This window comes from Myotis nattereri, assembly GCF_964212035.1.
Source record: "Myotis nattereri genome assembly, chromosome: 7".
In the NCBI taxonomy this organism is placed as follows: domain Eukaryota; kingdom Metazoa; phylum Chordata; class Mammalia; order Chiroptera; family Vespertilionidae; genus Myotis; species Myotis nattereri.
The window spans coordinates 55,202,625-55,217,493 of NC_138082.1; the positions used below are offsets into that span (position 1 = coordinate 55,202,625).

The window sequence follows — 14,869 nt, forward strand, 5'->3', positions numbered from 1 at the left end:
AGTCATGACTCAAAGGTCATATTAGCAGTTCCATTAAAACTTAAATAATCCTGGCCAAGTAAATTAAGCCTCCCTGTGCTTCGATGTAGCTATTTAAAAGAAAATAAAAAAGCAGGATTAATATTACTGAAAGGAGTATTATAAGCTATCCACATATTTTCTACCTGAGAATAAAATGTTCCATTAAGTAAACTCAAGAGGAACAGAGTGGGTTTGCGCTGTGGTGGTGGAGAGAGGGAGGGAAGGAGAAAAACAGTCCGACAGGAAATGGCATACTCCCCAAGGCTGGATGAATCCTAGTTCACCAAATGGTGTGGCAGAAGGATGTGTGTTGAAGGCCATCGAAAAATAACCAAAGTATGAATTCTATACAGACAGTTCTGTTGGTATCAAACATAGGAAATAACACAAATTTCAATATCAAGTGTTGCCCAGAGGTTCCCAAACCTCTTAGTTAGATCCACCTTACTAAAAATACCATTAAGCAGCTCACCCAAATACAAATGCCTGTGTATACCAATGACCTCCCAAATCAGAATGGCCAAAGGCAGGGCCCTGAAATCCATATTTCCAGAACTCACAGGTGATTTAGACAATCAAACATTTAGGAATGACCAAATTCAAATGATTTGTAATTAGATTTCTTAATATTCCTGTGTGCATAGATGCTTCTAATGGATTTAAAAACACCTAAACCTATCATTGAAATCTTAGTAATAATGCTAAAAGTTTTACTAGTCTCTGTTTTAATAGGTAATACAGGCATACTTCTCACAGACCCTAATGTGAGATTTTTATCTTAGAGATTGAATGCAAAACAGCTTATATATTTCTGTCTTTCTATGAGTATGGCAATGCTGAACAACAACAAAAAAATCCTGTTATGTTTTTTTGTTAGAGTCAGAGCAACACATATAGATTCTGTTTCTTTAAAACCTTCTTTTATATTTAAGCCACTGAGAAAAGTTATAGGTCTAGCAAGAGTACGTCCAAGATTATCTGGGATAGTCCCATTTTAATATTCTGACCCTCTGAGTCTTAGTACACTAAGACTGGATTTGTTTTTAAATTTTAGGTTAATAACAAACAATCATTCTATTTACATGTTTCTGTAAAAGTGTTTGTAACTATATCAGTAAAAAGTCTCCAACTTGTAAGATAGGACAACTTGAAGCAAGTTGTGTTTTAGTTGGGAAAATGCTACATAATTTTGGCATAGATGCAGGACTAGAATCTCTGATAAATAGTATTTACATCTCAGATTGACCATTTTACTGTATTTCCAATTTCTGATATGACATTCATTTTCAGCTGCTTGAATAAGCTCAGCAAGAAAATAATTTCTATTTGGAAAAGATTTAGGGAAAAATTGATTTTTTTTTTAATTAAGAAAGGGGCTGTGCTGAAGGGTCAGTCAAACTGTTATCCTTGGTCCTTTTTATCTGAGCTTTACCTTTATCTTGCTGGTCCCTGAGCTACATAACAGTCTCTGTTTCCTGATATTAATATATATTTATTGTTGTGACGCGGCGTGGCCAGCAATCTTGACTAGGGCATTGTGAGAAAGCCCCTCCCCCAACCCCTTAGAAGTATCAGTATCAGTCTGGACTGTGCAGTCTCTTTCTGAAATGTAATCTAGGCTTCCTCCCAGATGCTCGCAGCCAAGGAGAACATATAGCCCCCTCATTACCATAATCAGGGCCATTCTATTCCCAAGACAGCTAGGCATACCTGCCTTGAAGTACTTTTACTCTATTGCAGTGGTTCTCAAACTCAGCTGCACATTAGAATCACCTGGGAATCTTTTTAAAATCCTGACTTCTGGGCCTCATCCTCCGGAAATTCTGTTTCTTTGTTACTAATGTTGTGGCCTCACCCCATAACAAAGAAACAGAATTTCCGGGGGATGAGGCCCAGAAATCAGGATTTTAAAAAGATTCCCAGGTGATTCTAATGTGCAGCCAAGGCTGAGAACCACTGCTCTATTGAAATCCTGCCTCCATCAGTTTGATAGGTGCATGTGATGGTCAGTCTTGATTGACCACACCTGGAACTGTTCTTCTGGAACGTGAGTAGAAACTAAAACCTCAGCCAGTGGGAAAAGTCTTATGTCTTTTCTATTCTTATCCTGCAATGTTGAAATTTCCTATTTGCATATTAAAACTCAATACTACTTTGCTTTCAAAATAATCTCTTTTGGAAACTCATTTAACCTAATGAATGATTCCTTTATCTGCAGATTTCTCAAAGGATAGTTCTGTTTCCTGTTCTCTACAAGGAGAAAATGAATGTCTTATTACATTCCTAATAACTACAGACAGCGAAGGGAAAACCATCATTCACAGCATCAACGAGAAAGGTGAGAGGCGTGCCTTTCCTTGTCAGTGGTAAGTGATACTCCATGGGAGAGGAAAAAACAACCAGGAACACACTTTGCGGAGCTTGCCAGGAAAGACATTTCCAAATTTTTGATGACATGCCTCTACTTTCCCAGTGACTAAAAGGTTTGATAGGTTCCAATATCTCTGAATAAGACCAGACGACAGGATGAGTGTATTTGTACCAATCGTCCTCTCCCAGAAAGGTTGAATGCAATGTCAGCACGAAGTGTACCTTTAGGAAAGACTAATGGAAAGGAGCAGACCAGCCTATGAGACTGAGTTTTGAATCATGTGAACCTGGGTTCAAATCCTGCTCTGCCACTTACTGGCTGCTTCACATTTTGGAAGATACTTGCCTCTCTTTCCCCATCTGTAAAACAGGAAAAATAATACTTTCTTTTAAGGAATTATTCAGGAATTAAATGGAATGATGCATATAAAACATGCACCAATTCATAACCTAGATCCATGGATCATTCGATGATAACACCGAACCAAGAAGACACAAAGCAGGAAGTGAGGAAGTGATCTGAGTCCATTGCTTCTGTGGCTTTGCTTCCACACCAGCTTCTGGAGCCCCCGTGGGACTCAGGAAGCCTTCAGATAAAAAGCGCATCTTCAGATAAGAGGAGACAGCAGTTCATGTTAGAAGTTGATATAGAGAAGATGGAGGAGTGGGAAAGGTGCTTTGGTTGAGAAGTTGTTAAACTTTAGTGAGCATCATGCTCACCTGAACCTGCAGGCCTGCATGTGGACCAGGCAGCTCTGATACTGGCGGCTGCAGGATCTCCTTTGAGCGACTCTGCCTTAACAGCCTCGGCCACGTTCTTAGATACTCACAGGTGCCCCACCTTTTCTGTCTTCAGTTAAGAATGTGTCCCTCGCCTGGCCAGCGTGGTTCAGTGTTGTGTCGATCTATGAACCAGGAGGTCACGGTTCGATTCCCAGTCAGGGCACATGCCTGGATTTCGGGCTCAATTCCCGGTGTGGGGCATGCTGGAGGGAGCTGATCAATGATTCTCTCTCATCATTGATGTTTCTATTTCTCTCTCCCTCTCCCTGCATCTCTGAAAGTTAGATAGGCCAGAGCTCTCAGGGCCCTGAGGGCAGAGCCCATCCCCAGGAGTCTGTAGTCCCCTCTCCCTTTAAGACCAGAGATGCTCCGGACAGCTGGTGGGAGGCCTGGATAGAAAAGAAGCAAAGTGGGAAAAGAGGAGATGGAGCTTAAGAATTCCAAACAAATTTAAAAAGAAACCAAGTGAAGGGTCATCATCAGGGGTGTGTGGATGTAGGGAGAGCTTTGCTCATCTTTTTTTCTTACATCTGGAAAAACTTTTAAGGGTGAGAGCCACAATCATAAGGGGCCAGGCAAGAATGACAGTTGGGGAGTCTTCCTGGCAGGGATGCGGGTGTGGCTTCCAACTTGGAGGTTCCAGGCCCTCGAGGTCTTGAGGATAGAAAAGGTGGAAGAGTGAACTTGTTATAATAATAATAGCAACTCTCAGCATTGAGCCCTTACTAGTACCATATGCCAGGTATTATTCTAGATGCTTTACATGTATTAATTCATTTAATGCCCGCAACAGCTATATAAGTCAGGTATTGTTATTATTTCCATGTTATAGGTAATGAAATTGAGGCATAGAGAATTTAAGTAATTGGTAGGTTTTGCAGCAATTATGTACCAGCTCTGGTCCTGGAATTGGAAGCCCATGCTTTTAACTATTGTGCTATACTGCCTCCCACTGGCTGTGTGATCATAATAAATATTTGAATCCCCAAAATATATCAGCATTGTCCAATATAAATGTTAATGCAAACTACATATATAATTTTAAATTTCCTAGTAACCATATTAAAAAGTAAAAAAAAAGGTTTAAATGAATTTTAACGTTTTATTTAATCCACTATATCCAAAATATTGTCATTCCACAGTGTAATAATATAAAAACTTAATGAGATTGTTTACATTTTTTTCATACCAAGTCTTCAAAATTAGTGTGCATTTTGCGTTTATCACACAACCTAATTTGGAAAGTCACTTTTCTGGTGTTCAGTAGCCATATGTGGCGGACCTACCAGACTGGCAGCATTAGGAACTCAGGTTCTCAGAATTAGGTGCTACACTGACCTGGATTTTCTATTGTGTAATACTTGCTTTGGTACTTGGGCCAAGATCTTGTCTCAAGAAATGAATAATTCCCAATGATTCTAAATTCTTAAAATAATCATCTCTGCTAGGTCATGCTTATTCCTCCTCTTTTTATTCCCTAGTGGAGAGCCCTCCTAAATCACATTCTGGCTGCAGGGTCTTAGTAAGGTTCATTTTGCTTTAAGCAAGAATATGCTATGCCCCACCCCAGACATTTTATAGTCAAAGATGTAGCCAATATATATTCTCATTGACAGGCACCTGCTGCTTTCTTTGCCAACGTGTTGCTAACCTATTAGAAGCAGCATGGTTCATTTGCTATGCTAGAAATAGCCTTTAGCTCCTCACACTTTAGTTGCTATTTCATTAGCTCCTTTACTTATTTCTGCATAATCTCCTTACATGGTTTTTTGGCCAACGAACAAAGATGTGTGAGGCCAGGCATCACACTGTCAGGGGGTCATTAGTCCCGCTCAAATTCAGACCAGCTATCGATTCTTACCTTGAAAGTAGCGTGCGTAGTCTGGGTGTATAACTCTCCTTATTAAATACCAAAAAGCACTAAGAGTTAAAATAAACTAAACATGATTCATTTCCTCTTCGGATGCCATGGATTTGCCTCACTTCTTGCAGAGGGTGGCAGATATTTAATGATAATTTTTATATGGGATTTTTCCCCCCATGAAAGCCAGGGGAGAGCTTATTTATGTTTCATTAAGACTGTATCATCTCCCAGGCATATTGCAAAGATTATTAGTCATTCTGCTTTCAATAAGGAAAGGTACAGTATAATTGCAAAATTACATTAATATCATCAATAGTCAAAATAACACTTCATAGAATGTTCAAGTTAAAAGGACTACACAAAACTTCTAATTCTCCAAACTTCCCTGAAGATAACAATCACTCAGGATACTTTTAATAATAAAATAATCTTTGGCTGCATCCAAGACCAACTAAATCAGAATCTCAGGGGAGAGGTTGAGGAAGCTGTGGGTTTAAACAGCATGAGCACCTGGCTTAACCTTATTTCAGGGAAGGAAGGGACACTGAAGTCCCACACCTTTGTTTTACAGATGAGGGTTCTGAGGCTCAGAGAGATCAAAGGACTTGATGGGTTTAGATGGCTACTGTACTTCAGTTCAGATAGGAATTGAACCCACCTCTCCTGACCCCAGTCCAAGAACTTTTCAGGACATCAGGCATTAGAGTTAAAATAAAATTGAAAGCCGTGATTCTCTTCTGTCTATTAAAAAAAAATTTAAATAAGAAATCAGCAGCAGTAAGTAGGAAACTTTTCAGGGGGCAGGTTTCATATAATTTTTAATATAATCTCTTTGTTTCAAAAAATAAAGAAAAGTAATTCCCACACTCATCCCATTTCTACTTTATCATATACCCAGAAGAGACTATGTTTAGTAATTAAACTATATCTTTTTTATGGTCCTTTAAATATTCCATGTGCATTAATTTTCACTCTTTTGGATTCTAACCCTGAGTCAGCTTTTCTAGTGTATATCCATTTGCTTTGAATAGCCAAACTGCTACTTTATCTTCTGTTCCACTTTGAAGGAATAGGGCTATCCTTCAACAAGTAACTCATTTAAAAATATTTTTTCAGCAAAACAAAAGGTGTTACTATTTTCCCCTCTACTAGAGAAAAATATGGTTGGAAAACTTAATGACAAATGTTTATCAAAATGTTGATTGTACCATCTTCTTAATATAATTTTCTTTGTTCCCACAGACTGTCCAAAACCACCAAACATTCCCATGATCATGTTGGGGGTTTCACTGGCTATTCTTCTCATTGGGGTTGTCCTACTGTGCATTTGGAAGCTGCTTGTGTCATTTCATGATCGCAAAGAGGTTGCCAAATTCGAAGCAGAAAGGTCAAAGGCCAAGTGGCAAACGGTATGTAAACATGTAGGGGCTACTCCTTGTCTAGGGGAGAAAGTGTCTTATAGAAGAAATGGGAAGTCAGCTTTCTTCTGCTCTAAAAGAGAGTTAGAATATCATGCTCTTTCTTTGCTCCTCTCACCATGTCCTTAACAGCTTTGATTTCTGTTCTGCCTTGGAGACAAAGGAACCTCTGTCCACTAATTGGATCCCAGGTGGTCCTCATAGCATGCATTTGTCTCTCAGTACAAATGGGGGAATTTCCCCACTCTGAAGACTCTTCTTATTTAGCTACTTCTGGACATCAATGACATATATTTTATTTCTCACCACCAGGAGGACCCATCAGGCCCCATTTGATAAAACTTAGGTGCTGTGTGTACACATTTCCATAAACGTTAATGTTATAACTAATGGGATAAGGTTCCATGAGTACTAGACAGTTCATGCCAATTACCATGGAAATGCACATTAGTCAAAATAGGTTACAAAGCAAAGTTGAGAAGAGTTTTTAAACACCATCCAGTTTTCCTGAATACCATAAATTTCGAACAGCTACCTGAGAAAAACAATCCCCAAAGTATCAACCTTTAAATATACATACTCAATAGATATAATTTACGTGTCTCCTCTTTACAGTAAGCAAACACAAAACAGGACTCCAATTTTGTGTGTTTCTTTCCCATAGGAGAGACAGTTACATTTCTAGAGGCCCATAGAAACAATTTCATGGTTTTAATTTCATCTCTCTATCTCTAATGGTGCGTCCAGCTATCTAATAGCAATTATCTTACATTGCTGATTCTAAAAACAGTAATATCACAGGAGAAAATACAAGCCAACACAATGCTCCTTAGGGTTCATCTGCCCAGATAAATTGGTGTTACAAATTGGTGTTTCTCTAAGTTTTTAGTGATATCTTCAATTCCTAGAGCAAATGGAATCTTCTGTTTTGGATAAATTTTTCTTGATAAGGGATGTTTATATATTATGTAGTTATTTTAAAATAATCATATTATATGGTGCAGGACAAAGGACCAATAGAACATTTTATATACTTTATTGTCCCATTAAAAATGCCTTTATACACAATAACCAAATGAAATGTATGGATCTTATTTTGATCTTGATTTGAATAGTCAAAAAAAATACATTTTTTTGACAACTGGATAAAGGTTAATGTAGACTGGGTATTAAAATGATAGCAACATATTCTGATTAATTTAATTAGGTATGATAATGGCATGATGACTTTGCTAAAAAAATAATCAAGATTTTGGGATAAAGGAAAATGAAGGCTGGTTTGTCCTAAAATCATTCAGCCAAAAGAGAGAGAAATAGAGAGGGAGAGAGAAAGAGAGAGTTGAAGCAAGTGTGGCAAAATCTTGATAATTGTTGAAGCTGCGCAATAGGTCTACAGAGGTATTAGATAAAACAGCTTTTATCTTTTTTTGTATATGTATGGATTTTTCATAATTTAAAAAAACCCTTTGGGAAAGTAAATTGTGGGTTTGCGTTGAGTATATAGTTTATCCATCCATAACAAAGTCAAATGTAACCTACAGGTTAGTTTGATGACTTAGAGCTTGAGGCCAAAAATGCTGGGGCAGTTAACATAACCTGATCCCCTGGCCATCGCTGTTTTAACTCTTACAAACTATCAAGCAAATGCCTGGCAATCGTTAGAAGGGCAACCAGGCAAAAGAATGTCATTGAGTTGGCATAAAAACAACAACAACACAACAGCTGCAGTTAGTTGAATAACCACCAACCCCAGGAAATCATCTTCATATTCCCAATTTGAAGGCAAGGAAACTGAGGCTCTGAGATGTTCAGAGATTTCTCCAAGTGTTGATCCCAACTGCAGCCTCTTCCAAGCACAGCCTCGACACTCCGGGAAATAATAGGCAGGTGTTCCACGAATAAGCACTTGGGCAATTATGTGATGTCTATCTACCAAGCAGCACATTTTAATGTTCTCATACAAAAGCATGATTACTGACAAGTGATTAATATCTTTAAAATAACATTTTAATTAATAGTTAATTTCCTCAAAACATGAATTGTTTTCTCTTAGGATGTAGAACATGACTGAAATTTAAATGCTAAAATTTTGCCATTTCTATGTCTAATATGGAACAAAAATATGCATTATACAGATTAAAGCATGAATGAAAAATGTTATTCCCTTGTTAAACTGAGTTTCTTTGAATAACAAATGTTTGATGTTCTTGACTAGATAATGACTGGATAATAATTATTCACTTGGATGCAAAAGAGGTTTAACTCAAATAATTCAATTCAAATTTCACTAATATATCCTATGGGGGGAAAAATGTTGCTCAGTGTATCCATTTTGTGATCTTCAATTTTATTCTGTTTTTATTGGAAATATATTTCTTCTTGAAGAACTGAATTTGACTAGTCTTCAAAACCCAGGGGACCTCCATACACCACAGAGGTAGTTGGGTCTCCTGGCTCCAAAGGTGACAGAGCTGAGGATGAAAGAGTTTCATTCTTGCCTCCTGGAACATGTCATCATAGCCATAAAGAAAGGTTACCCTTTACTACTTTTAAAAATAACACCCACATCCACATTCTTTATGAAAACAGAAAGGGGAGATATTTAAATTCATCTTTGATTAGACATTTTTTCCCTAGGATGACAAGTCATTAACTAGAGGCAAAGAATGTTCAGTGTGACATTTCTAGCAGTCATGGATTGATTTTGTACTGTACTAAACAAATCAGGTCTGCGTTTGGCAGTTAGGCAATCATTAAGAGAGCTGTGGGTTATGACAGAGAGCTTTCTTATTACCACTTTTTCAAGCTCTAAAAATGTGCCGTTCCATTTGCAGAATCTACAGCCTAAATTACTACCCCCAGATGCCTGGGGGAATTAGCCTAGTCGCCCCAGATGGTTGGAGGAAACACAACCTTGTCTAAGGGAAGGAGTGCAGACTCACCTGAAATGGAACCAGACACAAGCCTGTGTCTCAGCTGAAACTCTTTTGTGGGAAGTTGCCACCTGCGTGGCACTAGAAGAGGCAATGTCAGACATTGGCACACTTCCTGCTGTCAGCAAAACCTGAGCTGAGCTCATTCTGCTGAGCTCCGAGCATCAGTTGAGGGCAGGAAACACTCCCCCCTCCCCGATACATACTTGCTCTTTCTCCACTTTTGAATTTCCACCTTAGCCTCCTACTACAGTGGGGTCTGCTTTATCCACCATCACCTATTAGCGTGCCCAGCCCCTATAACTAGCTTTGCAAGAGACTCCCAAAATATTGTAGGCCTGAATAAATGAAGTTGCTTTAAAAATATAGAATGAAAACCACACAATCAAAATTACACATTCAACTAAGTGTCTACAAAATAACATGTGTCATCAATCAGTCAATCGCAACTCATCATCTCCTTTGTAGGGCATACAAATGACATTTAGAGTGAGATGGGGTGAATTTCAATTTGTTTGACATGATATGGGATGGGGCCCCCAAGAGAGTTCCTCGCCTTTCGCTGATTCAAGCTGGCCCTTCTCGCAGCCATTTACTCTGAATTTCAGAGTACCTTGTCTTCTCCCTAAGCCACCCTCTTCCTCCAGGCCGGTGCCCCTACTCATTATCCTCACCCTGCCCATCTTTCCTCTTCAATTCGTTTCTTATTCTTCTGTAACCACCTTAAACTGAATAGCATATAGTCTCTTAAACTTAATAGAATTCCATGTATTTTTGTTTGCAATAATATTCTACCTGCATCTAAGAACACATTAGCATGCTCTTCACAGTCCAAATTTCAAGTTCTTATGGAAGCAGGACTAAGTAAGAACTGGAGGGCCCTCAGATTTATCCAGGCTGACCTCAGGAGCAGAGGCAATATGCTGACTTAGCCTTCACTCCTCATCCACCACCAAGGAGCCTCTTTTCTGTTTGCCCTCATTACTGAGATAGCATCTCACTCCAAAGGCCTGAGCAAAGTGACATGTTACTCAGTCTGGGGTCAGGCCACTGGCTCTGGGAAACAGAGAAACAGGTGCAGGTGTTATTCCTCCTCAAAATGAAGACACTGCGGTGACTCCAAGGGCAACAGGTGGGAGAGACCAGGGAGTATTTTTCATTTTACTGAGGTCTTCTAAGAGCTGAGAGAAATGTACTTACAAAGCCAATATAATCATGCTTTTTCAGATCTATGCCTGGAAATTGCTACCATTTCTACAGTTCATGAAATAAGGAGACCAAAGTATAAGGTTTATCCATTTGGAGGGCCTGAGATGATATGTGGACTCCACACATACTCAGACATAGGCTTGGGAATGTTCAGAGTACCAAAACCCTGGGGGGTAATGTCTTTATTACACTCTCCAGGACATAAAAGGAAAGGAAGTTCCAAATATAAAGAAGAGCTGTAAGTTAGAGCTGGTAAGAGGCAGCATTTATTGGGAACTGTGTGCCAGGCACTGTGCTAAAGTACATTACCTCGTAGCTAAGGCAAGCATTTTGGCAATCTCTCTTATAGATAAGGACGCCAAGGCTTGGAGTTGCTTAAGTAAGGTCACACAGTGCTGCTGGATTGAATCCAGGCTGTCTGACACCTGAGCCTGTGTGGCCAACCTTGGAAAGAAGGAGAAAATAGACTGTACCTTACCCAGACATCTTGTGCCTGCCAGGAGCAGTTAACCCAAAGAAGAGAAATAGAAGGAACAAGCTTGGCATTTCTTTAAACACCTAGAGAGCGTTGGTCCTTCTGGTCCTGGTGACAGCCCCTGGAAACACACTAACAGCCCAAATGGCACAGCTGAATTATCCAGGCATCAGTACTCCACCTCTCACCGCCCCAAGGGCATAAGCATCTTGCCCAACCTGCCTTGGGACCTGTGCTCCTTCACGAGTCCAGTGTCGCAAACACCCGACTTGTGACCCTGATTCAAACACTAGTTTACAAAAGCCACCTGGTTCTTTCTCGATCCTGAGCAGGCAGTCACTGTCCTGGGAATCTTTCTCTGCTTCTCCCAAGCAGCTAGTCACTCCTCTTTCCGAATTTTGATCTCATTTTAGCAAGATTATTTGTGCCTTTGTTTGATGCCTTTCACCAGAAGCACATTTCCTTTTTTTTTTAAAAAAAAAAAAAAAAAGATTTCAGAGAGGAAGGGAGAGGGAGCGAGAGATAGAAACATCAATGATGAGAGAGAATCATTGATCGGTTACCTCCTGCATGCCCCACACTGGGGATCAAGCCCACAACCAGGGCATATGGCCTGACAGGGAATCAAACCGTGACCTCCTGGTTCATAGGTTGATGCTCAACCAATGCGCCACACCAGCCTACCCAGAAACACATTTCATAAAAGCAGGTCCTACTGTGTCATGCATCTTTGTATGCTGACTTTTTTCATTTTTTACTTTACATTTCACTGTGAGTCATCTATTGGCTCATTCTATTCATTCAACAAATAACCGAATGCTTACTCTGACATGGGCACTGTTTTCAGTGCTAATAAAATAGCAGTGAATAAAACAGCTAAAGTCTTGTTTTCCATCAATAAATTAGTGCATTTCCAAAAAGGGTAAGATTTTTAGAATACACACACGGGGCTAGTTCTGCATATTAAAAAATAAAATGAAGATGCATTAATTTTAAAACACTAAAAGTATAACATCAAAATTATTCAAATGGCTTTCAGGATTGAAACTGACTCTCTTTTCCCAATTGGTAATGTACAATGAAATTATTTAGATACGTTAAAACAGTGTAATAACAAAATGTACTTTCATTTGAACCTCCTTTTTTATTTTTTAGGGAACCAACCCACTGTACAGAGGCTCCACCAGCACCTTTAAAAATGTAACCTATAAACACAGGGAAAAACAAAAGGTGGACCTTTCCACGGATGGATAGAACTACTTCATGCACAAAAAAATGTCTGTTTCACTGATATGAAATGTTAATGCACTGCTTAATTTTTCTTTCTTTGTTGCTTCAAAAATGAGCTTGGTTTAAGATAATAATAGGTCATTTGGAGATCAGTCATTCTCTGTATGAAGGTTAGAGACTATGTTGGCAGGTTCAAAATAATCAAGAAGAGAAATACCTTAGCAAAGGGGTGACTTTGGGGATCATTTGAGGAATATTCACTCTGTTGCATTAATGCCTCAAAAAATCATCAAAATGATTCATGGGAGCCTGATCTGCATTTGAAAAATGTTTGAAATTAGAATCTCATTTATATCCAGAATATAGCTACCTGAGGTCTTTGTCTCAGACAAGTCACAAGGCCCACATGTTCCCATTACATACACACATTCTCCAACTTATTCCAAACTTTTCGTAAATGTGCCTTTCCTAAAGGAGGATTTCTTTTTCTAAGAGATTCTGATTTTACTTCAGCTGAAAGAATGCAATTCTCTAAAGAAATCCCAAATGTAAGAATGAAAATTAAGTGTTAATTACTGTGGATTTGTTTGAACCTAAAAGTCAGATACACAAGTAAGTGTTTTATTTGTTTTACAGATGAGGAAGAAGTAATTTATAATTTTAGGAAGTCACCAGTAAAAAACAAAAATAGCAAGCCTATAATTTAGATTATTTTCAGTTACTTACCCAAAATAAACTTCTGCACTCAGATCCCCTCCAGATTCTGAGTTTTCAAACTATTGCTTCTCCCAAATTTGTCAATCCATTTTACTCAGTTTCACAGTCTTCTAACCCCTGTAATTGCCATATGAAAGTTTTAATTTCTTGTTAAAGAATTACTTTAAATGGTTAGTTTATTCAACAAGAGCTCCAATATTACAAAAGAAACAACATTTTAAGTGGTTTTAAATCAAGCACATCGAGAGTACAAAAGTCCCTCGTTGAGTAATGGGTTTCTTTACCAATATTCTCTTTCCACTTGCATAACATAACTTGACATTTCAGCTGCATATGGTAAATATGCATGATATATTCACTTTAAAAAGTAAGATTTTACTTGTAAAATACATGGGGGTGATTAGGGATCCTTAGATTGACTGAAGAGATGGACACTGCAAAATAACATTTCTTATAATAAATACTACTTTACAAAGCATGTTCTTCTTCTCTGATCCTCATAAGGAAGCTAGGGTTCAGAGAGTAAGTAGAACTGGTCCACAATCCAGATCTTCTAGCTCCAAACCATGTCTTCTTTCCACAGCATGAGGCTGACTCCTTAGTCAGTGAAATGATAGAAAGATCTTGTGAGTTAAACAGCAACTATCATTTGCTGGACAGAACATACAGCATTTAGACTACTGGATTGCAGGTGAAGTCTTGTACTTTTGTGCCCTGTTGATTACCTTTGAGTAAATTCCAATGTGAAGTCTTTTGCTACGTGAAGAGTTCATTCTGTAGTGGAGGCTTCATGCTTCTCCACTGAATTGGAGCAGATTACTCTACGGTAAATTCCATCAGTCTTACAGGTAGATCTGTACACACTGATTACTTTGAGACTTTATTTCTGGTTTCTTAATAACTCAGGTAAATCTCACACTTGTGGAGTACACAGCTATGGTAAAAAAAAAAAAAAAAATTACTAAGCAATCACGCTGGAAACCTGAAGGGCTGACGTGCCCCTTACTTCCCGACAGAAGCCCACAGTCTGGTGGAAATCTAGAGCAACAAGGAAGTTGCAATTCTGATGGCACAACCGTAGTATTCACCTCGACATGTGACATTTCTGTATTATTACTGGAATGGGATTTTAGAAAATGTAAGTTTTCCTCCTGTGTATATATAGAGAAGAATTTGCTATTTGTCTGAATACTGTTTTGACCCAGGGCTGGACCTTGAAAAGGCCAAAACATTAACAGTAGTACTTCTGTTCACTGAAGAGTTATGTTACATGAAGATAAAATGGGTTTTGTAAGTTGTTTTATTGTATTTTGTGTTGACATAAATAAACATGGTAATTTAAACAATGAGCCGTAGATGGTCGATAATTCCTTTTATTTACTTGCTACAAAACCCTCTTCTTGGATTTCTGGATCCCTGTGTGACCTGCTCTGACCGCCTTGCTGATCTGTCTGGGGCCAAGGAGAAGAGGAGAAAGAGGCAGCCACAGGGCGCAGCAGACAGCAGAAAACAGGCTGTAATTTGCTGCCTGGTTATAACACTCCCATTACGAGGCCTTTTAAAACAGGCCTGGACATTACCCCATATTTTGTGAAAACAGGGTTAATGTTATGGGTTGAATTGTGGTCCCCACCCTAAAACTCATATACTTCTGAGGTCCTAACCCCCAGTACCTCAGAATGTGACTGCGTTTGGACATACGGTATTTAAAGAGGTAATTAAGTTAAAATGAGATCATCAGGTTGGGCCCTGATCTGTTATGGTTGGTACCCTTATAAGAAAAAGAGATTAGGACGCAGAAGTGCACAGAGGGAAGACCTCACAGAGGCACCGGGGAGGAAGACAGCCA

At 38.9% G+C, this 14,869-nt stretch overlaps 1 protein-coding gene across 1 annotated transcript in view; it reads left to right on the top strand.

Annotated features, from left to right (window-relative positions):
• Positions 1 to 13,960, top strand: part of ITGB6 (integrin subunit beta 6) — a 73,096-nt gene extending 59,136 nt beyond the window's left edge. Inside the window, exons 14-16 of the mRNA XM_081096321.1 lie at positions 2,240 to 2,359; positions 6,281 to 6,447; positions 12,229 to 13,960. Coding sequence (XP_080952447.1) covers positions 2,240 to 2,359; positions 6,281 to 6,447; positions 12,229 to 12,327 — 386 coding nt within the window. The 3' untranslated portion in view covers positions 12,328 to 13,960. The remainder of the gene's footprint in view (positions 1 to 2,239; positions 2,360 to 6,280; positions 6,448 to 12,228) is intronic.
• Positions 13,961 to 14,869: the final 909 nt, after the last annotated feature.